Below are 22,780 nucleotides of genomic sequence, written 5' to 3' on the forward strand. Positions count from 1 at the left end.
CTCCAGAAAGGACCGCCGCCCTGCCCACATCATAATTTCAGTCCAGTGAGGCCTGGGTCTGCCCCCTGGCCTGCAGAGCTGTAAGACAATGCACTTGCATTGTGTTAAACCCTGACTTGCAGTGGTACTGATTAACCCCTACCGTCTCCTTCACTATGGGCTTATCCTTACAAAACATTTCCTTCCCCGATGGGGTGCAGGAAAATGGCCCCACAGTTCCAGTTTCCAAGTCCTCACCTCTCGGTCACGCCAGGCAGGATGAAGAACATCCAGAAGTGAATCCCAAACACCAGGATGACCTGGAAGATGACCTTTCCCAGGACGGTCTTCCTGAGGTAGAGCGCCCGGTCCACCACCATGGTCCCGAACTGAATGAGCACCATCACCAGGAAGGGCCCCGGCACCTGATCCTCGGACAGCGAGGACGTGATGTCGGCCGCGGCCGAGTGTTTCTGGGGAGGAGACCATAGGTTCAGGCCTGGACGCACCCGCAGGACAGCATCGCTCATCCCCGGGGTGCGGTGGCCTTGGTCCCCCACCTACCCCGAAGGCCCAGAAGCCGAAGACAATGATGACGAAGTCCACGGTGTCTGCCAGGAACATAAGCACGTACACGTCGGTGACAGCGCTGTAGTCGGGGTGGATGAGGTCATAGAAGAACTGTCTGATGGGCACGTAGAGCTGCAGGGTCCTATGGGACAGACGGCCAGTGTGGGGTGGGTGGAAATGCAGGACCTGCCAGAGACCCCATCATTCCACCCTCTGCTGCTCTCCTCCAAACCCCCCCTCCCCTGCTCCAGCCTCAGGACACTCCGCTGGGGGCAGAGGCCCCTGCTCTGACACAGACTCTGAGCAAGTTCATGGCTTCTTTCCTGAAGCATAACGGAGTGGTAGCCCTGGAAACGAGGGGCTGGTTTGTGCCCTGACTCAGTTACTCTCCACCTGTGAGACTTGGATCCTGCTCTAAGCCCTATGTACTTTCATCTCCTCTTCTGTAAAACGTGTAATGAGACCCGAGGGCCTGGGCTGCGGTGAGAGTGACAGGACCTCCTGGTCCTGCCGGGCCCCGGTAGATGCCGGGAGCCCTGCTCCTCCCCTTTCTGCTCTCGTCCCTTGGGCCAGGCATCATCCTGGGCTCTGGGGCTCAGCTTCCTCCATCCCTGTGCCTCCACTCTGGCTGTCTGCCCAGCCTCTGCCCTCCTCTTCATTGTTCACAATTCAAGACCGTGTCCAGGTGAGCACGGCCCTCGGTCTCAGAGCTCAGGCTCAGGGCTAGCCTTGAGGCACCGGCCCTGTTTTCACTCCCGTCTGCTGCCGGTCTGCCTCCCTGATACCTGGGGAGGGGGCCCTGTGACCTTGGCTGGTGACCTGGGGCTGCATGAGGGACAAACTACTCAAGTGCACCTCGGCTTCCCTCTACAGGGTGAGCATATCTCTGAGAACCTTCTGATTTGACTTCACTGCCTGTCTGGTTGGATTCATTCGTGTGCCTGGAATTATACACCATGAGCTAGTGTGTTTAGAAGTGCAATGGATATAAAAACAAATCATCCTATTGGAAAGTGATTTTTGAATGCAATATCACGGCAGGGCATTTTGTTCTGTCCGAAGCCGATGACACTTTTGATGGGACAGGTCACTTCTCAAGCATGTCACCTTTGGCTGATGCTGAGGAAGTGTTCCCAGCCCCCAGGTATCCTCACGCACTCACTCACTTCTTTATGGTAAAGGCTTTTGCTTTGATCAAGTGTTCTTGCAGCTTCTCCATGTAAAGTTCCCGTCTGCTCTTCTGCTTGATGCTCACGACGCTGCTTCCTTTCTGGCTGCTGTTCCGGGTGCTCGTGCTGCCTGGAGACAAGAAGGAACCGAGACGCGCCGTGAGCTATGCATCTGTTGCCGTAACTATCATAGAAGCCCGCCACCCCCACGGCAGAGGGACAGTTGGAGGCTGGTTAGAGGGCGGGATGCACATGTGTCTGTAAGAACAGCAGTGGAGAACGTGGGATCTGCAGCCCCCACTCTGGTTCCAGAGCCAAAGGCATCCGTGGGCTTTTACACTCACTGCTGGCTCCTTCCTGGGTGGCTGCGGGACCTCTGTCCCAGAAAGAATTAGACTGGGGAGCAGTTTTTCTCCTGCTCGATGGGGTCCCAGGTTTTGGTTGTGGGTTTTCTAGTCTGGGTCCAGAACCATGCCTTTTTTCAGGACCAAATTTCTCTAACTGTAAAACCAACATGAGATGGCCTGCCAGTGTTGGCCAGAAACAAGATGAATACAGAGGGTCCGGAGAGCTTCAGACAGGAGCGCTGTCAACACAAAAGCGCAGTTACCCCAAGAGGGGCGACCGTAATGCACACGTACTTTCCTGTCACTGGCTGTTTAGTAAGAAATTAGTAACTAGCCTAGGAAATAACTAGGTGGTTTGGCTTAAAGTTCCTACTGATTAAATCTAAGTGTACTTTCAAAATAAATCATGATGTACAGCACTCTGGGCACACCTGGCAGAATCTCTGCATATGACTGACAACTATCCTGTGTCTGACACTCACTAGGTACAAGGCAGCGTGCTGGTCACTTTTCACCAACACCTGAAATCTTTGTCCTAGGTGGGGGTTGGGGAATTCAGACAGACACCCTAGAGAGGGATGTGAGCACCCCAGGCCACACACACGGCTCAGCCAGGATTTGAACTTTGTCTGGTTACAAAGTACATTCATTTCACATCACAGTATCTGCTGCCTTGACAGCACCCAGCTCCCTTGCCCCTGACCCCCTGGCACCAGGGAGTAACTCTACTCAAGATTCCTTACAGCGACACCGCGCAGCAATACCTCTCTTGGACCTATTTGAGGAAAAGCTGGATCCCTGTGATGTCTGGGAGCCGCTGCTGGAGCGCTTCCTCCGGACGGCAGCCGGCTGCTCGGGGAAGGTCACGTGCACCGACTCCACAGACGCAGCCAGGTTGATGGACTTGAGCGAGTCGGAGGAGGCCCTCCTGCCGTGGCCAAGGGACAGCTCGTCGTCTGAGTCCACTTTGTCCGAGCCGCTGTCCACGATGTCGTCTTCGTCCCAGAGGCCATGACACTGAGGAGGCAGGAAAGGGACAGCTCAGCCCACTGTCCAGACAGAGGCTGGGATTCGGCCCTGTGACATCCAGGCCACCAGCGTGTCCCTCAGGATAGGAAACCACACATCAAACAGGGCGACTGCAGCCAGCAACACTGCTGGACAGTGGAGACTGCTAGGAGAGCACAACCTAAGTGTTCCCACCAAATGCCGACCAATAGGCAGGTGAGGAAGTGGTGGATGTGTTCACTAACCAGACGGGGATCCTTTCACCATATATATGTTTATCAAATCACCACATATACACTTCTGATACCTTACAATTTCACTGGCCAATTATACATCAACAAAGGATCCTTTAGTTAAAGCTATGGTTTTTCCAGTAGTCATGTACAGATGTAAGAAGGCTGAGTGTCAAAGAATTGATACTTTCAAACTGTGTTGCTGGAAAAGACTCTTGAGGGTTCCTTGGACAGCAAGGAGATCAAAACAGTCAATCCTAAAGGAAATCAACTCTGAATATTCATCAGAAGGATTGATGCTGAATCTGAAACTCCAATACTTTGGTCACCTGATGGGAAGAGCCGACTCATTAGAAAAGACCCTGATGCTGGGAAAGATTGAGGGCAAGAAGAGAAGAAGGTGACGGATGAGATGGTTCGATGGCATCACTGACTCAATGGACATGAATCTAAGCAAACTCCAGGAGACCGTGAAGGACAGGGGAGCCTGGTGTGCTGTAGTCCACGGGGTCACAAAGAGTTGGACATGACTTAGCAACTGAGCAACAATACAGCAACAAAGCTGAAATTAAAAAAAAAAAAGATCAGAAAACCAAAGCAAGGTCAGGGATCCTAAGAAAGCTTATTATCTACCCATATGTACTTTTGCAAACTCACCGTACCCCAGTGACTCAGGAAAGATCTCCCCAAGTGGAGGGTTAGGGACTGGCAATTTGCAAGGTGACAGAAGGCAGAGTGAAGATCTTGGTCACAGTCCACATAGGTAAAAGCCTGTGTGAAACAGCCTACCAAGTAGGATAGAGGTCGAACACACATTTACATGTATGTGTGTGTGCATGTATGTGTGTGTTGCAGCCTGGTGGAGCAGAGACCAGAACCTGTCCCATGACTCGAGGGTGCGGCAAACTGCGCCCTCCTGATTGTCCTGGTAAGCATGCTAAATGGACATTCTTGGGGCGGGATGTGCTCTCTGCTCCGCTACACTGCCTACCCCTTCATCCGTCCCCATGAAAACAAAACAAGATGTTCCTGATCAACAGCAGAGCCTCCGCTAATCAAACTCCCCAGCATAGCTATTCCCTAATGATCTCATGTGACTTTTGCCAATAAAAGTGCGGGCTGAAAGGAGCAAGAGGGCCCCCTGACTCCCCGCTTGCCAAATTATATATATGTGTCTGTCTTTTCATTACGCGCTCACCCCCGTTTCAGGTCTTTCTCACCCGCTGTGCTGGATGTGGCACGTGTGTGCCTAACTTAGGCCAAGCTTGTTCTGAAAAGGAACTAACAAAGATACTACTTGATAAAATGAATGTAAGATATGTTATATCAATACAAGGAGACACAGTTAAAAGAGGAGAAGGAAAGTGAGATTCTGACCATAGGCACATCAGTATATCCAAGGCGTGATGTGTGACAATCTCTAATGTGTAGACTTGAGTGGTATATCACAAGTTCAGCTTATATTTCACAGTGTCTGAGATGAGAAACTCCACAGGTGCTCAGCAGGATGACAGGAGGTACAGATCCCAAGAAGGTCACCGTGCGCACCCGTCTTCCCAGAGCAATGCACGCATGGCTTTCTCAGAAGTGACCTCTCTGGGAGCACAACTTTGGATCCCCAGGCCCATGGATTGGACAGTCTCTCACTAAACCAATGGTTTCAGAGCAAAAAACCATGAGAAAAGCAATGCTCCTAAAAGGGGGTGGGCTAAGGTCAGGCTGGAGAGGAGACCCCAAATTCTAGCTCCCCAATGATCTGCCTTCAACTCAGGCACGATTTGATGGATCCATCAGTAAGAACCACACACCCTTTGGGCAATTCCCACAAACACGGGATAATCACGGTGCCTTCATCCCAGGGTGGGCTTCACAGGTGGCATTACTGGTAGAGAACCCGCCTGCCAATACGGAGATATAAGAGGTGTGGGTTCTTGGGTCAGGAAGATCCCCTGGAGGAGGGATTGGCAACCCACTGCAGTATTCTTGCTGGAGAATCCCATGGACAGAGGAGCCTGGTGGGTTATAGGCCATAGGGTTACCAAGAGTCTGACATGACTAAAGCAACTTAGCATGCACGCATGCACCCCAGAGTAGAAATAGGGGGAAATTTCCCCCAACGGATCACAAACTCCATTATTGAGTACACAGTGTTGAGAAAATGAATGAAATGAATAAAACTGTTAACAAAGGAAACAAGAGCACACAGATAGACCTCACCCGTGGCCCCCCAGCCCCTCATGATCCCAGTGCCAGGTCCTCGGAAACATCCCAGAGGTGGTGGATGGGCAGTACCTTTAGAATGGAGCGGTGGAAGAAGAGTGCCAGCAGCTGGATGAGGTCGTAGAGCACGTAGGCGTCCTTCTTCTCCACCCCAATGATGTTGGGTGGGTGGTAAGGCTTGTCCTTGTTCAGTTCCACATTCTTATTCCAGGGGAAGAACCCAAACTGGAAGAAGTACTTGACCACAATGGCCACCTGCACAGATGTGAGAAATTAGAATAAATGAAGCCCTTTAAGAGTAGCTCTAGATGAGGAACAGTGATACAAAAATTAAGGGAAAAAGTCTAGTTTTGGTGCTGGGAATGCACACAGCATGTGGAATAATGAATTGTCTTTCCACAGATACTGACTTCAGGACAAGCCCTGAACCACACCTCCAGGGCCTGTGACCACAGACACATCGGGGCCATGGAGGTAACTCCTGACTTGGCTCAAATGACTTCTGCTATTGTCAGGGAATGGGCTAGTTTCTGGGCTTCCCGGGTGACACCAGTGATAAAGAACCCACTTGCCAATGCAGGAGAAATAAGAGATGTGGGTTTGATCCCTGGGTCAGGAAGGTCCCCTGGAGAAGGGATTGGCAACCCATTTCAGTATTCTTGCCTGGAGAATTCCATGGACAGAGGAGCCTAGAGGGTTACAGTCCATAATGTCTCAGAGTCAGACATGACTGAAGTGACTTAGCATGCATGCAAGGGCTAGTTTGTGCTGATTCCATTAGATACTTATACAAATATTCAGCTATTAAATGAGGTCATTAGGACAAGTGTGAACAGCAGGATCTTTATTCTGCAAGTATGGCTTTAGTTTGTAATCTTTAGGAGAAAACTGCACAGATACTATAGACAATTTTCACTTTATTCTGCACTCTTTCCTCTCAGCATTTTATTGCTCACTGGAAGTTCTCCTCAAGAAGAAATAAAAGCGAATGAAACAAAACCTTGCCAGCCCAGGGTGTAAATGTGGAGATGTTTGTAGAGACTGATGCTGAAACACTCCTCCAGTGTCTACATCATCAGGATTAATTGCATCCAACTGTGTTTCAAGTGCTTACTGTATTGTTTGATCCAATGTCCACTCACTGACCATGCACCGGCCCTGGCACGGTGCTTATGTCTGCCTCATACTTACCGTCTTGCTGGTCAATACCACAGGGTAGACACCAGATCTCAAAAGCCTGCCCCACCACTCACCAGCTGGGTAAAGTGAAAGTGTTAATTGCTCAGCTGTGTCTGACTCTTTGCAACCCCATGGACTGTGGCCCCCCAGTCTCTTCTGTCCATGAGATTCTCCAGGCAAGAAAACTGGAATGGGTAGCCATTTCCTTCTCCAGGCAATCTTCCCCAGCCAGGGATCAAACCTGGGTCTCGTGCATTGCAGGCAGATTCTTGACTGTCTGAGCCACCAGGGAAGCCCATCTTGGGCCAATTATTTAATCTCATAAAGGCTGTTCCTTATTCCTTTTTTACAGAATGATATTAGCTCCTATGTTGTGTGAGGTGTGAGATATGAAAAGGCAACTATAGTTCTCAGCACCAAAAACTGCTGGTTATAATCATGTGCTGACCTAAGATGATCCCTCTAACTGACTATGTGAAGCAGGGGTCAGGCAGGTCCACTGGAGGGAAGCCTACCTCCGTGTAGACAATGGCCATCATCCAGAAGCGCCTGCTGGGCCGGGGGACAGACAGCATGGCCCAGAGGAAGATGAGGATGGGCAGCACGAGGGTGATCATGGAGGCGGAGACCATGTGGTTGAGGATGATGACAAAGTAGCACACCATCTCGGAGCGGGCCACCAGCGTGTTGTACAGCGCGTAGAAGAGCAGCAGGAAGCGCGGCTGCCCCACGTAGAACTTCTCCGACTCCTCCAGCTCGTCGTCATGGAACATCCTGCCAGAATACTGGCCTCAGTCCCTCCCGGGCACTGATTCCATGCAGCGAGACCCCGCCCACCCCTCCCTGCTGCCTGGGTCCCCAGGCATCCTGTGCTGTCAACCTCCTGTCGTGTTACAGAGAGAGAGGTGAGCATGCATGTGGTTCTAAATGTCTAGGGGGACCTTTTCCACATGGTCTCTGCACCCAGCAGCCCAGCAGACACTAAGGGTCACTCCCAGCTCCGTCGCTGTGGCCACAGCTCTTACTTGTTCAGCAGCAGCTCGCTGGCTGTCAGCTCGTGGGTCAGGGGTGGCAGGATGCTGGCCTCCAGCCGGTCTGAGCGGCTGTCGTCCGGGCTGACCTCCATGTGGGTCTGGCCGGCCGAGTCGTCCCGGGAGTCAAAGGACAGGCGCTCAAAGCTGACAGCCTTGCTGTACGATGGTGGGGCCTCCACGTCGCCGTCCTCCGTGGGGTCTTGTGGGGACTCGGCCTCCCGGGCCCCCTCGGGCACCTCCTCGTCCTGCTCAGCCTCCACTTCCTCGATGGTCTCCGTGGTCCCCTGGCGCGAGTACAGCATCGTGCACTGCGTGGGCTCGCTGTCAGGAGACACGGAGGGTGCCACCTGGCCTCAGCAACTCCCCCAGCCTCCCGCGGCACCCACGGCCACGCACCCAGGTACGTGGGTGGGGGGATGCCTCCTCACTTCCCATGTTCCATCTGCTTTGTTCCTTCTGGATAATCATGTCTGGGTGCAGAGATGGGGGAAGGGTGCTGGGCGGCAGGTCCTGGGGCGCCAAACCCTCCTGTGTGTAGCTTTTCAGTCCCATCGATGTTCCTAGGCATGGGGCCCACTGTTTATTTCCAGTCAAGACACAGTGAGCACAGCGCACCTCCCAGAGCACAGATTGTAAAGAAAGGTGCCCAGAGAAAGGAGATGTCTCAGCTGGCTGGATCCACAGGTCTTGGCCGAGATGCACTCTACTCTCAACAGAACCCAGACCCTTAAGGGGAGGCCCGGAATGGTGGACCATTGGCAAAATAAAGCCTGCTTCGTCCTTTATGCTGGCTCCTCCCTGCACTTCCATCCTGTGCCTTTTCTCACTGGTGCCTCTGACACCTGACTGGACGCTCACCATCGTCCTTTTCCCGACTCCCCACCACCTGGCACGTGGAAGCCCCATCCACCACTCTCTGCCCCAGGGTCTCTCCTGGGGCTGCACCCGCCCTCCCCTCTGACTGCCCTCCTGCCCTCTCCTCCCAATGGCTTTGCACTGCCAGCTCCTCTTCCAGCTTCATTTTCCAGGAGCCCCTCTTCCCTGGGCTTCACTCTACTTCTGTGCCCTGTCTTCCCTTTTGCATCTCTCCTCTCCTTCTTCTAACTCTCCCTGACGGGTTCGTGCAAGAAACACTGGAAACGAAAGCACAGCAGCCACAGCCGTGAGATCAAGGCCTGCCTGCTGTGCTGTGTACCTCAACACGCCCGGCCCCGAAGAGAGGAGGGGAAAGTCACCTGGAGATGCCGAGTGTACGGGGTGTGCAGTGATCATCTGCTAGGCTCTGAGACGGTGCTGCTCCCCAAATGGCATGTGTGAGCATCTGGGGTCATATCACCGAGATGCTCAAAGGTGCAGACTGTACCCATTTCTCTTGTCATGGTCACTGGTGCACACATGTGAATGAATGAATGCATCTGGCTGAGCCCTGAGGCCAAAGAGCCAGACTTGCATGAGCTCTTGTTCCTAATTCAGGGGTGTTCAGGGCCCCAGGGCTTTGGCCCTACATGTGCCTACAGCACATTAGGCTCTCAGAATGCCAAGACAATGGCTTTTGGCTAAGACTTACCTTGATTAGACATGGCCATGAAACTGACTGGTCACCCAGTTTTCAGACCACTGGAGCCAGCCCCACAACAGGTTCTAACTTCCAGAGGGACCATAACCTATCACAGGCTTGCTCTGTATGGGTTTTGATGAGGTCTGGCCCCAAAGGGATTCAGGTAAATCCTGGTACGTTCAGGAATCAGTAGATTGGAATGGCATAGCATGTGCCCACCAGAGGACATCTTAAATGGCCGTGGCATTCCCTGAAACACTGGGTGCCAGCCTCCTGCAGCTCTGAATGTGCATACGTACATAGCTGCTGGCAACAGCAGCTAACCTGTTGCCTATGACCTAACACTGCCTGACTTGACAACACTGCCCTTAGTTTCAGATTGGGTTATTTGGGTGGTTGTTTGGTGTCAGGATAAGCACAATACAGCTTGTGCTTCTGTGCTCCTGTTGACTTTTTAAAGAAGAGCTTTTGGATTTTAAGCAAGTGATTTCATTTCTATGCATGATTATAGGTTTTATTGTGGGATTTAATGAGAAAGCATAAGCCCAAAGTAATCTTTCCCAAGCCAAACAAGTTAAGGTCTCCCAAAGTAATATACTCTACTGCATAATAATATTATTTTAAAAACAACAGTTGAATATATTCTAACTTTCATGTCAGTTGGGCATGTAGCACGTGGACAGATTCATTCTGTATTGACCAAACGTGACTACATACAGGATTTGGGATTATCTCCTACTGTGTGGATCTTTGAACAAAATTATGAGAAAGTTTCCTACTCTTCCTGATCCACTTCTCCCTGTGAGGACTGCCTACTGGCACCCTCAACCAAGGAGGAAACATGCTTGCTCCTTTGGAAATAGAAAGTGTGAAATACTTACAAAATGGAAGACAATGTTTATAGTAGGATTTTTAAGAAACTCCTAACAGACAAAAAGCAAACAGCAGTTAGTTGAATCGAACACTATCCTGGGAACGACCAGTTGTGTCCCAGGAAGGATGCTGGTTATGCTTTCATTAGTCATGCACCTTCTTAAGACAAAAGTGAACGAAAACACACAGGTCACAATAACTCCTCTGTGCAATGACACGGGAAGGGGTTGACACGGTCACGGACAAAGCATGCACGGGTGAGCACCTGGAGGCTAAGCTGGTGCTCTCGGCTGACGAGGAGGACACATCCATGCTGAGCATTTTACGGAGCCCGGGCCGAGCGCGCTCACTCGTTTTAGGCACAGTTTCTGGTCCATCTAAATCATCAAGGGTGGACTGCCTTGAGAACAGCATGGTTGCTTCCGTGTAGCAGCTAGCAGCGCAAACAGTTACAGAGACACAGTGTTAAAACAGCGCCAGAAACAGGAGTCACACATGTCAGAGACCCAGAGACCGCCATGCAGCAGACCACACGCCACTCCAGCACCACGGACAGCGGCCACCGCAGCGGGGCTCCAGGACAGAGAAGGGAAGATGAGACAGGGGAGCACTGGGCTGAGAACAGAACTGATGATAAAGGATGAACTGTCGCTCTCTGGGTGGGACAGGCAACTAGAATAATGACAAGTCCTGACCTGTCTCTCACAGAGCAAAATTCATCTTTACAGTTGTACAGCTGAGGTTTTTTTTTTTTTTTCAATGACAGGAAATATATTTTATTCAGAGCCCCCCTTCCCCAATCCTGAGTTCAGTTCTTAAGCAGAAACACCTGCTCAAGTAAAATTTATATAAAAATGCCATTTGAAAAACATGGTTTCCAAAAGAAAAGAAGGAAGCTCAGGATTGACTGCAACAAACTGAATTTTCCACCCCATTTTCTGAGTGATATTCAGTTGAGCCAAACTGGATGGCTTGGAGAAGAGATGCTGGTTTGATATGCAACTGGATATAAACCAACATCGAAAAGAAAAGAAAAGAAATGGTACAAAGGCAACAACATAGGAAGTCCAGCAGTGGCAGGGCCATTTTTGTCTGTTAACTGTTCATTGAGCCTAATGAGTGGTTTTTCTCTGTGATCACATTCTAGGTCTTGGCGGATGTCAGCAGGGTGAGATCCCACTGGCTGAATCCTCAGTGCCTGTCACTCGACAGTCAGGGAGGAAACTGAGGCAGATTCAGGGCTGAGCTGCTACTGGGTGATCTCAGTAGCAGCCAACAGCTCAGATGGAGGCATGATGGCAGTTCACATGCGGAGTTTAACCCCAGAGAGGCACATCCCCTGAAGCTCTTGACATTGAGGCTCCCAGGGCACTGACTTCCAGCCTGAGAGTGAGTGACCCAGCTGACCCTTCGTCATATGGACAACTGATTTACTGGATGAACATCAGCCTCATGTGACTGCACCAGGGGACCTGCTGTGTGCCAGCCGCACAGTAGGCACCCTTAGTCAGTGACCGTGGGGCAGAAATGGAAACCATTCAAGACGATGGAGTGACCTCTGGGGTCCCCTCTAGGGGTGGGGAATTTGAGGCACTCATGGCACTGCTGAAGGGCTTTCAGGTTCTCAGAACCTTAGTAGTCCCTACCCCAGAGTGCTCTGTGGGAGAACACCCTGACTGCATGTCACAGCCACATGGCCAAGACAGGACCCAGCAATGGGAGAGGAGACAAGGTGAGCAACCAAATGGTCTCTAATAAGGATTTTAAAGAACACCCCTGACTCCTTTCGATGTCAACTCATCCTGAACAAGAAGAGGAGATTGGTGAGATGAAGTAGAAACATAGTGGACATTGACTACCTGCTGGATTTTAGATAAATCATTCCCACTCTTCTGGGTCTCAGTCTCATCATTTATGAGATGGGGATCTGGATCTCTGAGCTTCTGTATTATTTCATATTTTCAGAGGTGGATCCCCCAGCCTTTGGGGAGTTTGCAGCAGAAAGAGGCCGTGCACCCTGACCTGCCCGACTTTCTGTGCAGAATCAGTGCTCTGACCACAAAGTCCTCTTTACCTTGTTAATTCTTGGGTGATTTCTGCCACCATGCAGCCTGCCCTCAGACCCCACACTACTGGGTTATTTGCAGTGGATTAACTTGTCGTCCAAGCCAGGACAGTTTTAAAACTGAGAGGGAAGAGCAGGAGCTTTACAAAAACAGGTGACAAATCTAATTGATGTCCTCAGGTTACTTGGAGCCGTCCCAGGGGCACAGAGCACACATTTCCAAATAATAAACACTCTGAATGTATCTAGGAATGTTCCTTGGAATGTCACCAATGTTTCCTGAAGGAACTTCAATTTATTTTCTGGGAAGGTAGCGGATATCTGATTTCATAAAACAACCATTTTTTTACATCTGGATTTGAAGGAAATCGTGACTGTTCCAATAAGTCAAAAGGAACATAAGCACATTAGTTAGGTTCCTACCCCAACCCCCTCTACTGTCTGCTGAAGGGAAAAGTGGGTGAGATGGGGCAGGTGGGACAACTCCTTGCAAGCTGGGTCCTTAAGGGGCTGGGCTACATAGAGCATGTGGGTCCCCATGTCCCTGTTGGGGGTGATGCCACCTGCCCCAGGGCACCTGTGTGGTGACAGCAAATGTCCACACTGGGGTCCCTCCCAGAGAAGACCACTGCCTCGTCAGAAATCAGTGTGGCTTCTCATGGACTCTATCGCAGACACACAAATGTTTGGAGATTTGAAAGGTTCCTAAACAAAAAAAAAAGTGGAAGTTCTCCTTGGCCTTTAAGAAGAGGGCAAATATGTTCACTCAGTTACTAAGGGCATAAATGACCTATACGGTGTCTCCCTTTTCTTTACGTTACAAATAATGAGTAAAAGGACATTAAAAATAATTGTAAAGGTATTGGTTTTCTATTAATAAATTTACCAATGGATTGACCATTTAAAAATGTTGGAATATTTTGACAGTCTTTGTTAAAAGGCAACCAATGAATTTTAATATCCCCCACCTCACAGCTTTTGACTATGGGTGCAGATTTGTTAACTTGGATCAGATTTAAAGGCAGTTACTTGATTTTATTTTAGCCAGTCTTTGTTTTCTTTTTCTTCTTCTCCCTCCTAAAGTTGTGGTTTACAATATTTAGTTACTTTCTTAACTGACCATATTATCAGTTGTTACACGGCTGAAAGTTACTAATATAGGAACCATGTATGTTTATTTTATGAACAACAGATTTTCAGTTCACTTTCTAATTTTCCGTTTGAGTCACTGGGTTCAGAGTTTGGTTCTGGAGCCACTATTCTTAAGCCAGGCTCACACATAATATTCAGGAAGCCTGGGAAACGCCTGAAGTTCTATGGGAAAAAATGTGTAATTATGTGTGATCTTTCATAAGAAGTTCATGTCCCTGTCAATTGGGGATGATAACAGTACATCTCAAGGAGTCTGTTAAGGAAGTGAGGAAACCCACACACATTGCAGCCCCGGGGAAGGGTCAGTGCAGGGGCCTGTGTGAAGCAGGGGTGTGACCACACAACTCGGAAGGTGGGGCCCACAGAACCACTTCTCAAATTTTTACGATTCCGAATCATAAAGTAAAATTTCTGAAAGAAGAAGATGGAGAGCAACAGGTGGCAAAAGACTCTAGAATAGAAGAAACTTTGTAGAACAGCATTTTAAAGGCATTGAAGATGCAGTTCTTGATACAATTACTCATTTTGTGTCAGGAGGCGCATCTGACTTTAACTCCAGCTTGGAAATCCCAGTCCTGGGCCTGGCAGTCATGTGGGTCTTTCTAATGATTTATTACTGATATCTGCTTCTCTCTGCTCGGACCAGGGGCAGCAGTGCTCTGCTAGGCCATGCCCCCGGAGACAGCCCAGAGCAGCTGGGCACCCACAAGGTTCTGATCAGCCTGCACCTCTCCCATCATCTCTCACCTCTGTCATCCCTGCGGAAAGCAGCACCACTGTGAAGCACGGGACGTACCTGGAGATGCTGTCGTGGGAATCCAAGCTGTCCATCCTGTGGGCGCTCTGTATGCCTGCAGCAGTGCCAGCATGGTCGTCGATGGTGTCCAGTCCTGACTCCCTGGACAGGTTCATGATGTGGTTCTGGTAGTACATGTGGATGCTCTCCCGGGTTGGGACGTTGCCCTGCGGAGAGGGAGATACTGTCACAGCCCTGGGCAGACATCAGTGTTCCTCAGCGTGGACAACCCTCCGCCATCACACACACCTCCAGCAGGATGAAAAGCCAAGTTAGTCAAGCTGAGGATTGATATCAACTCACTAAATTAATGGTGCTGGATGTTACTGGGTCATGCTGAACAGGAAACCCCTCCTAGTTTAAGGCTGAAGATGGTCAAATGTACAAACTTTCAGTTATGAAATAAATAAATCATGGGAATGCAATGGTGACTAGAGTTAATGATACTGTATTGTGTATTGAAAAGTTATTAAGAGAAAAGATCTTCAAAGTCTTCTTCACAAGAAAAAAAATTTATAACAGGTGCAGTGAGGGAGGTTAACTAGATCTACTGTGGTTATCATTTTACAATACACACAAATACTAAGTTATTATGTTGTAAGCTTGAAATGAATAAAATGGTATATGCCACCCACATCTCAAAAAATAAAATTAAAAAATTAAAAAGAAATCCTTTCTTTTTATTATGTAGATAATAATGTAGATAATTTTGTAGATAATATTGTAATAATTATGTAGATAATTTTGCCAAGTGAGAGTAACCTTTCCAGCTGTGAACTATTTTTTTTCAAATGTAATCTATAAACCATCTATGGCTATGTTTTGTCTCAGTCGCTCAGTCATGTCCAACTCTTTGCCACCCCATGGACTGTAGCCCGTCAGGCTCTTCTGTCCGTGGGATTTCCCAGGCAAGAATATTGGAGTGGGTTGCCATTCCCTTCTCCAAGGGATCTTCTGGACCCAGGGATTGAACGTGGGTCTCCTGCATTGCAGGCAGGTCCTTTACCATCTGAACCTCCAGATGTGTATATTCCTTATTTTCCCTGTGAGAAATTTCAGGTCAAACTTCCCAGACTAAAGCACATGATCCTTTATGAGACACAACAGAGCCATTGCAGCTGGGAACCGTGGTAATGAGAGGGGACAGAGTGAACATGCTGGCCAAGATCCCAGGACTGTGAGGGTGAGGGTGTGTGTGTGTGTGCGTGCACGCGGACTATGCATATTTTCATTCTGAGCATGGAACAGACTGAAATACACCAAAAAGCCAGAGGGGTTATGCAAAGACTGGAGAGGAAGGATTTTGTCTGAGCTTCCATGGAGGTCTGGACCCTGGCTTTCAGAACCTTTGTGACTCGGGCAGAAGTGAAGCAGGGTCACGAGCAGGGTTACCTTCTTGATCTCTCTGGTGAGCATGCAGCGCTCGATCCTCAGGACGGTGGAGATGTCGATGTGCTCCCTGGAGATGGAGTTGAGCCACGTTGTGAAACTGTCCACAGTTGCCAGAAACAGGACCCAGGTGAACTTCAAAATATTAAAGATCCTCTTGATGATGTTGTCTAGGAGGAAGAAGAGAACCTGATTTAAAGGGACATCATGCCCTCAGTCGTGGTGCTGTGTGTGAAGCAGTGGTGTTTTACCAAAGACAGCCCTGTCTGGTTTTGTCCTTGACCCCGACATGGAGAGACAGGGCCGTGGTGGGGGAGGGTGGGCACAGGCATGGAAGTTGTGGGCAGGGTTTTCCATACCTGCAGTGGCAGCTCCCAAACCAAACTCAGATAGAATTGTTAACCTTTGGTCAAAGCTTCAGTCGAAACAGGTCCATATAGAGATACCAGGTCTGATTAGAAGTACAGTCTGCACTCAAGGGTATTTGCTACTGGCCAGAAACAGTCTGTATCTATCCAAGAAATTGGTTCCATTAATGCTTTTCTTATTCTGTTGCTTCTGTTGGTTCAGTAAGACTCTGATGTTTCCCACTGCAGCTGAATTGTAGTTGAACACCTTTCAAAGGTATTTTGTACAGAATTCAGTCCACACACTAAGACTCTATCCAAACCCCTGAATCATCTTTCTCATATGTATTTAATGACACCAAGCTGTGCTAACTATAAAATTTTGCCTGAGTGGTCAGTCCTTCCCAAACCATAGGAGCCCTGAGATGCCCACTGACCCTGGGCCACCTCCCTCCTCTCGGCTGTGACTGGGACCCGTGTAGGGAGCTGTATGTGACTAGCTCACCTCCAGTGCTCATCTCTACCCCCAAGTGGTTGTGTAGATTTGGGAAAGTTGGCTAGTTTTTTTCTGCCTTGGGTTTTTCTCTGTCAAGTGGGGAAGAGGGTTTTGAGGGTGTTGAACAAACTAATGTGTGTAAAGCTTATGGTGAAGTGGACGAGCTACTCGAAGCATGGGGCACTGCTACCAGGAAAAGGTTTGCAGGAATAACAGGGTGTTGCCCCACAGACAGCAAGCCGATTGTCTGGACATGGAGGCCTGCTTCAAGGACGGTGCCTCCGAGGGCTTGGAGAGCCTTTGGGAAGTCTCGTTTTGTGTCAACAGATGGCATCCATGGAGGTATTTTTTCCAGCATGAAAGAGCCTGAACACCTTGTCTGTGGGTAAGTGGTGCACCCAGGATCCAGCCCCAGGGGAGAGGAAGCCACGTGTCTGTGGGGCCAGAGAGGCATGTGGGTTCACTGTGTTCAGAGGCTTTTGTTTCTCTTTTTTTTTTTTCCCTGATGGAGAAATCTTCCCCCCAGTCTTGGGTTCTGTGAAGCCCACGTGGCACTGGGCCTGGGCTGGGGCTCAGAAGATGTGAGCTCTATCCCTGACTGTGTGGAGTCCTGAGCAAATGCGCTGGGATTCAGGTTTCTTCCCTAAAAGGAGGAGTCAGCCCAAGCCCTGGAGGCTGCTCATTTCCCAGCGTACTTACCTCTCATGCGTGCTCAGTCACTTCAGTCAGGCACGACTCTGGGCAACCCTGTGGACTGTAGCCTGTAGGCTCCTCTGTCCATGGGATTTTCCAGGCAAGAATACTGGAGTGGGTTGCCATTTCCTCCTCCAGGGGATCTTCCCCACCCAGGGATCGAAACTACCTCTCACTTCACTCCTTTTCCATGCCTTCTAAATGCCAATATTTTTTTGTGCCTCCATGCTGATGGTTTCGGAGAAGGCCATGGCACCCCACTCCAGCACTCTTGCCTGGAAAATCCCATGGAGGGAGGAGCCGGGTGGGCTGCAGTCCATGGGGTCGCGAAGAGTTGGAGACGACTGAGCGACTTCACTTTCACTTATCACTTTCACGTATTGGAGAAGGAAATGGCAACCCACTCCAGTGTTCTTGCCTGGAGAATCCCAGGGACGGGGGAGCCTGGTGGGCTGCCGTCTATGGGGTCACACAGAGTCGGACACGACTGAAGTGACTTAGCAGCAGCAGCAGCAACTAATGGTTTCCCTGGGACATTTATAATTTGTTCCCAACTCCCTTTCATAGGCATTTGGGTAAAGGACTTTACACATGGACTCAAATCCGACATCTCATCCCACAATGCAAAGGTAGGTCTGATTTTCAGTCTCTTTGCAATTTCACTAGAGATGCGATTTCAAGGGATGCCGATGATTGAGTCACAGTCCAGAAACACTATTTAATTCACTGTTTCCAGGCAGCCTTCCTCACACACCATCTGGGCAGTAAACATCCTCCCACTCCCAGCCCCCACCCCCACCTTCCCTGCTGATGGGCATCTTCACTTTGTTACCTGGTCCATCAGACTTCTTTTTGACTGGCTCATCCTCCCGGTCTTCCCACTCCACAGGACCTGCCAAGAGTGTTCAAGGAACATGAGTTACATCCTTTCAGGGTAAATTAACGCCTATGCTACACTTCTGGACTGAGAGGAATTTTATAATGAAATCTGGGAAGTTCCGCCTATTTGAAGAGCTCCGAGGGAAGAGTTGTCAGAATTCTGAGCTTTCAGATTCTCCTCACCTGACTTCAGAATGACTATCATGGAGTTGGGGATGGTAAACCAAATTGTTTGGCCAAATCTTTCCCGCTTCCTGTTGTTTAATGGCCTGTGAGTTGAGAGTGGTTTTTATATTTTCAATAGTCAAACAAAGTCTGAAGAAGAAGAATATTTTATGTATATGAAAATTATATAAAATTCAAATTTTGGTGGAACATAGCCATGCCCACTTGGGGACGTACCATCCGAATCTGCTCCAAGAAGGCAGGTTGAGTTGCAGCAGGAATTTACAGTGCAAAGCTTATCATATTTACTATCCAGCCCTTTATAGAAAAAGTGTGCTGACTGCTGTTATATACTATGAAGTTGTAATTTTGAACACCTTGAGGATCAAAATACTGAGCCAAGAAACATACCTAAGAGTAAATGGGAGATTAACACTGTCAAAAGGAGCATTTAAATTAATAGAAAAAGAAAGATTCATTTACCAAACAAGCTTAGCATAATAGATCTCTACCTCAAAGGATAATACAAATTCAAAAGGTAAATAAGAGGAAATACAAGAAAACATATGCATAACATCTCGGGGGAAGACTTTCTTAAGCAAGATGAAAATACAGAAATTGCAAAAAGAAACCAGACCAAAAAAAAAAAAGAAGAAACCAGACCTACTTGACATCAGAAAAAAATTAAACATTGCTTAGAAAACATACACCATGAACTAAAAGATAAGCACTGGGTTGGGAAAAAAGATACTTGCAACACATAAAAAAGCATAATATTCCTAACATAAATATCTCCTAGATTAATAAAGACAATCCAATAGAATATTATGAAATGTGATAAAAATGTTTAAATCTTGGATTTGAAAAGTAAAATTTATTTACTTTTGTATTTACATTTTTTTCATTTTAATATTTACCAAGGAAATATGAAATAAAAATGTTCAACCTTATTAGTTCCATTAGTCCATGGAATTCTCCAGGCAAGAATACTGGAGTGGGTTGCCATTTCCTTCTCCAGGGGATCTTCCTGTCCCAGGGATCAAACTCAAGTCTCCTGCATTGCAGGCAGATTCTTTACCATCTGAGCCATCAAGGAACACCTCCCCCACAAAACCAAGAAAATATGAAAAAAAAAAATACTCAACCTTATTAGTTAGGAAAATTCAAATGAAAATGAAAGTTGTTTGTCATCCTTGAGAAAGACATGATAAAAACAGTAGTAACAGCCCATAGGACAAGGCTCCAGGGAAATAGACATTCCGATGCCTCATACAGAGGAGTTTAAATTCCTAAAACCTCTTGGGAAAATATTTATTAAAGTAAAACAATAAAAAGTACCCACTTTAACCCAGAAATTCCACTTCTGATCATCTATTTTGGGGGAAGTATGTGTTCATCCTGCTTTTGCCATGCATTTAAACACATACACACACATGACTACATGTGAATTTTTGTGTGAGGAAATCCATGATAGTGTTATTTATTGTGGCAAAAATTTGGAAGCAAACCTTATATCCATTAGTGATGGAGGAGTTGGATAAATTATGCATATCCATATTACAGAATATTTTTCAGCTATTAAAAAAGGATGATATAGTTTTATAAATACTTAATTGAAGAAGTGTTCATGATATATTGCTAATGAATGTACAGGAGAATCTGTGTAGCATGGACTCATTTTTGAATCAAAGGAAACAGTACCTGCCCACAGGTATGTATACCGGAGAGAGGGGTTGAAGAGAATACAACCCCTGCAAAGATTTGGTGCTTTCGGGTAGCTTTCCAGGCTATACTGCATCTGCTTCCTTACTGCTTGACTTGCTACATCCTCAGTGTCTTAATTTTGCCTTTTTAAACCAATCAAGTAAAAGAAAATGAAAGCTACAGGAGGTAGCAGGGAGCAGAATGGTCAAAAAAGAGAATGGCTTTGCAATTAGAGCTCCATTAGAAGTTATGTTTTCCTTTTCTTTTCTTGTTTGAATACATTTTTAATTTCATAAAGAATCAATATACACATTTCCTTTGTAAAGAATTAAAATATAACAAGCCTGAAGGTTTCTTTAATCCTACCCCTTACTCTCAGTCTCCCCACCTCTTCTGCCAGAAGTCACCACAGCAATTAACTGGCTAAGTTTTCTTCCCAATCTTTTCCTTGTGCATTTATACACGATTACATGCATCCATTAAAAATGAAAAACATTGTCTGGAGGCACTTTGGTTTCCTTCATTTCGTAAGTGGTTTCATAATGTGCATGCCAGTTTGCAACAAATGCTTTTCACTTAACAGTATGTCAGGAATTGTTCTCCATATCAGTTCAAAGTAACTCATTTTGCTTTTTAAACTACTAAATAGTATACTGTAATATACTGGTCACACAATTTACTTGGTTCTTCTTTATGTGGGCATTTAGGATATTTCCAAATTTTCGTTAGTGATAATAATGTTTGATGAATATTCTTAGACACATGTGCTTGTGAACATGAAAAAAGTGAAAGTCGTTCAGTCGTGTCCAACTCTTTGTGACCCCAGGGACTGTAGCCCACCAGGGTCCACTGTCCATGGAGTTCTCCGGGCAAGAGTACTGGAGTGGGTAGCCGTTCCCTTCTCCAGGGGATCTTCCCAACCCAGGGATCGAACCCAGGTCTCCTGCATTGCAAGTGGATTCTTTACCAGCTGAGCTACCAGGGAAGCCCACATGTGCTTGTGCTTATGTGCAAATATTGGCTCATGTGAAGCCACACACCTGGAGGTGGGATGGATCTCTGGTGGGAGAGGCACACTTAAATTTTCAGATCGACATCTGCTCTCCAAAGTGGAGGCGCTGCTTTACAATACCACAGACAAGTATGCCTCCTCTAGCTCCAAACAGAGCTATGTTTACATTCTTGCTAATCCAATCGATTAAAAAAACAGAATGTCAAAATATTTAGTTTGCATTTCTCATATTGAGCTACTTAGTGAAACTGAGCTCCTTTTGGCTGCTTCTGTTTTCTGATCTTGAATTACTTTTCATACCCATTCATTCACTGGGCTGAATTTTTCTTTTGCTGACTCTCAGAAGTAATTAATATAGCCAGAACACTGATCTTTAGCCTGATAGATAATGAAAACATTTTTCCTGAGCTCCCCATTTGCTTTTTAACTTCGTTTTGGTGTGTTTGTTATCATTTTCTCCCCCTTAGAAACATGTTTCTATCATATATTTTTAAATGAATTGATAGTGTTGAAAACAGCACTGGTAGGTATGTTCCAGTTTTGGTCCCTGACTGCTCTTTAAGTGTGCTTTCCCTTTTTTTTTCTTGATCAAATTTCTAAAGGTTCATCTTTCTTATTTTCCAAGAACAGTTTTCACTTAAAGGTCAGGTCGTCTTCTATTTCTTTTCGATGACTTAATATCCACCTAAAAATGATTATTTTGCTACTACTTTCTTTGGGTTTATTTTGCTTCTATCTCTCTATCCATTTTATAAAATATACCTCAACTTAAATTCATGTTTTAATTTATTCCAAGACCTGAGAAATTAAGGGCAAGTAAAAGTCTTTGTGCTCTTTAGACATTAAAAATTTCATTCCACCCAAGCTTCTTCCCTGTCCGCTGCCTGTCAGCTGCAGCCCTCTCCATCACTCACCCTCCCCAGATTCTTTTCTTCTTCTTTTCTGTTCTTCTCTTGCAGATCTTTTTTTCTCTTTGCGCCTCTGTCGGAGTGCTGTTTTAGGGTCAGTAATCCAGGCTTGATAAACAAACTGAAGGGAGAAAGTTTCATTATTTTCTGAATTTTTAATAAATTGAATTAAAGAAAAAGGGACCAACACCAAGTTTCCTGACTTTCAGAAATATACATATTTTTTGTCTCAACATGAATTAAACCTCCCTTTCTCACATCTCGTAATATACTGAGCTGACCAGTGCTCACTGGCCATGAAATAAAATGTGAAAATAGATGTTGTAGGCATGTATTTTGTTCAGTATCAGGCAATCATGAGATCCTCTGGAACCACGAACACCTACTTCTCCCCCATCCCCCCATCCTACTACATCTCTGACACTTAGCTCCTGATTCCCTCGTGTGACACACACTAAGCATAGCTAGAAGTCTGGCTAAGTGTCATTCATTTTCTCCCGACACAAATAAAGTTTCAGTCAAGACCGAAACATCTTTTGTTCATTTACTTTGGGAAATTACTTTTGCATGTTTGTTACCCTCTCTTGTGAGTAACAACTATTACCAACAACTTGAGAAAGAGCTTTGTAGATTGATCAGTATTTGGAGAGGAAAGATAACGTGCTGTGAAGGTTAAGAGGTTATTCCAGAATGGGATGGAAGGAGAACAGGGGAGCTTTAGGTTGCCTTCTGTCATTCGTTCAAGAGCTGAAAATAGTTGCATTAATACATGACAACCAATAATCACAACAGAGCAATTTTGAATATCCCGCCCACCAACAGTGTCCCAAGTCATGCAGAAGGAACAGAAAGAAAACCCTGAAATGCAAAGTCAGCCATCCACAACCATGAAGCCGGGAAGCATGCTCAACGTGCACCCACGAACACACCTGGTCTCAGGGAAGCTGGGTTTCTATCATGAAGATAAAGGAACAGGGGCTCTTGTAAACCCCAACACTTTGATT

General features: G+C 47.1%; 1 protein-coding gene across 2 annotated transcripts in view; it reads right to left on the reverse strand.

The window, feature by feature from the left end:
• The window catches only part of PIEZO2 (piezo type mechanosensitive ion channel component 2), a 243,321-nt gene that overhangs the window by 13,207 nt on the left and 207,334 nt on the right, over nucleotides 1-22,780 (reverse strand). Inside the window, exons 33-44 of one of the 2 annotated variants that reach the window (XM_061130739.1) lie at nucleotides 21,783-21,897; nucleotides 17,941-18,000; nucleotides 15,576-15,742; nucleotides 14,184-14,350; nucleotides 10,436-10,603; nucleotides 7,731-8,060; nucleotides 7,221-7,479; nucleotides 5,599-5,781; nucleotides 2,830-3,082; nucleotides 1,716-1,848; nucleotides 544-691; nucleotides 238-452 (exon numbers count right to left, since the gene is read on the reverse strand). In XM_061130739.1, coding sequence (XP_060986722.1) covers nucleotides 238-452; nucleotides 544-691; nucleotides 1,716-1,848; nucleotides 2,830-3,082; nucleotides 5,599-5,781; nucleotides 7,221-7,479; nucleotides 7,731-8,060; nucleotides 10,436-10,603; nucleotides 14,184-14,350; nucleotides 15,576-15,742; nucleotides 17,941-18,000; nucleotides 21,783-21,897 — 2,198 coding nt within the window. The remainder of the gene's footprint in view (nucleotides 1-237; nucleotides 453-543; nucleotides 692-1,715; nucleotides 1,849-2,829; nucleotides 3,083-5,598; nucleotides 5,782-7,220; nucleotides 7,480-7,730; nucleotides 8,061-10,435; nucleotides 10,604-14,183; nucleotides 14,351-15,575; nucleotides 15,743-17,940; nucleotides 18,001-21,782; nucleotides 21,898-22,780) is intronic. The other variant, XM_061130738.1, reaches the window with a different exon arrangement.

This window comes from Dama dama, chromosome 27 (assembly GCF_033118175.1).
Source record: "Dama dama isolate Ldn47 chromosome 27, ASM3311817v1, whole genome shotgun sequence".
NCBI classification, from domain to species: Eukaryota; Metazoa; Chordata; class Mammalia; order Artiodactyla; family Cervidae; genus Dama; species Dama dama.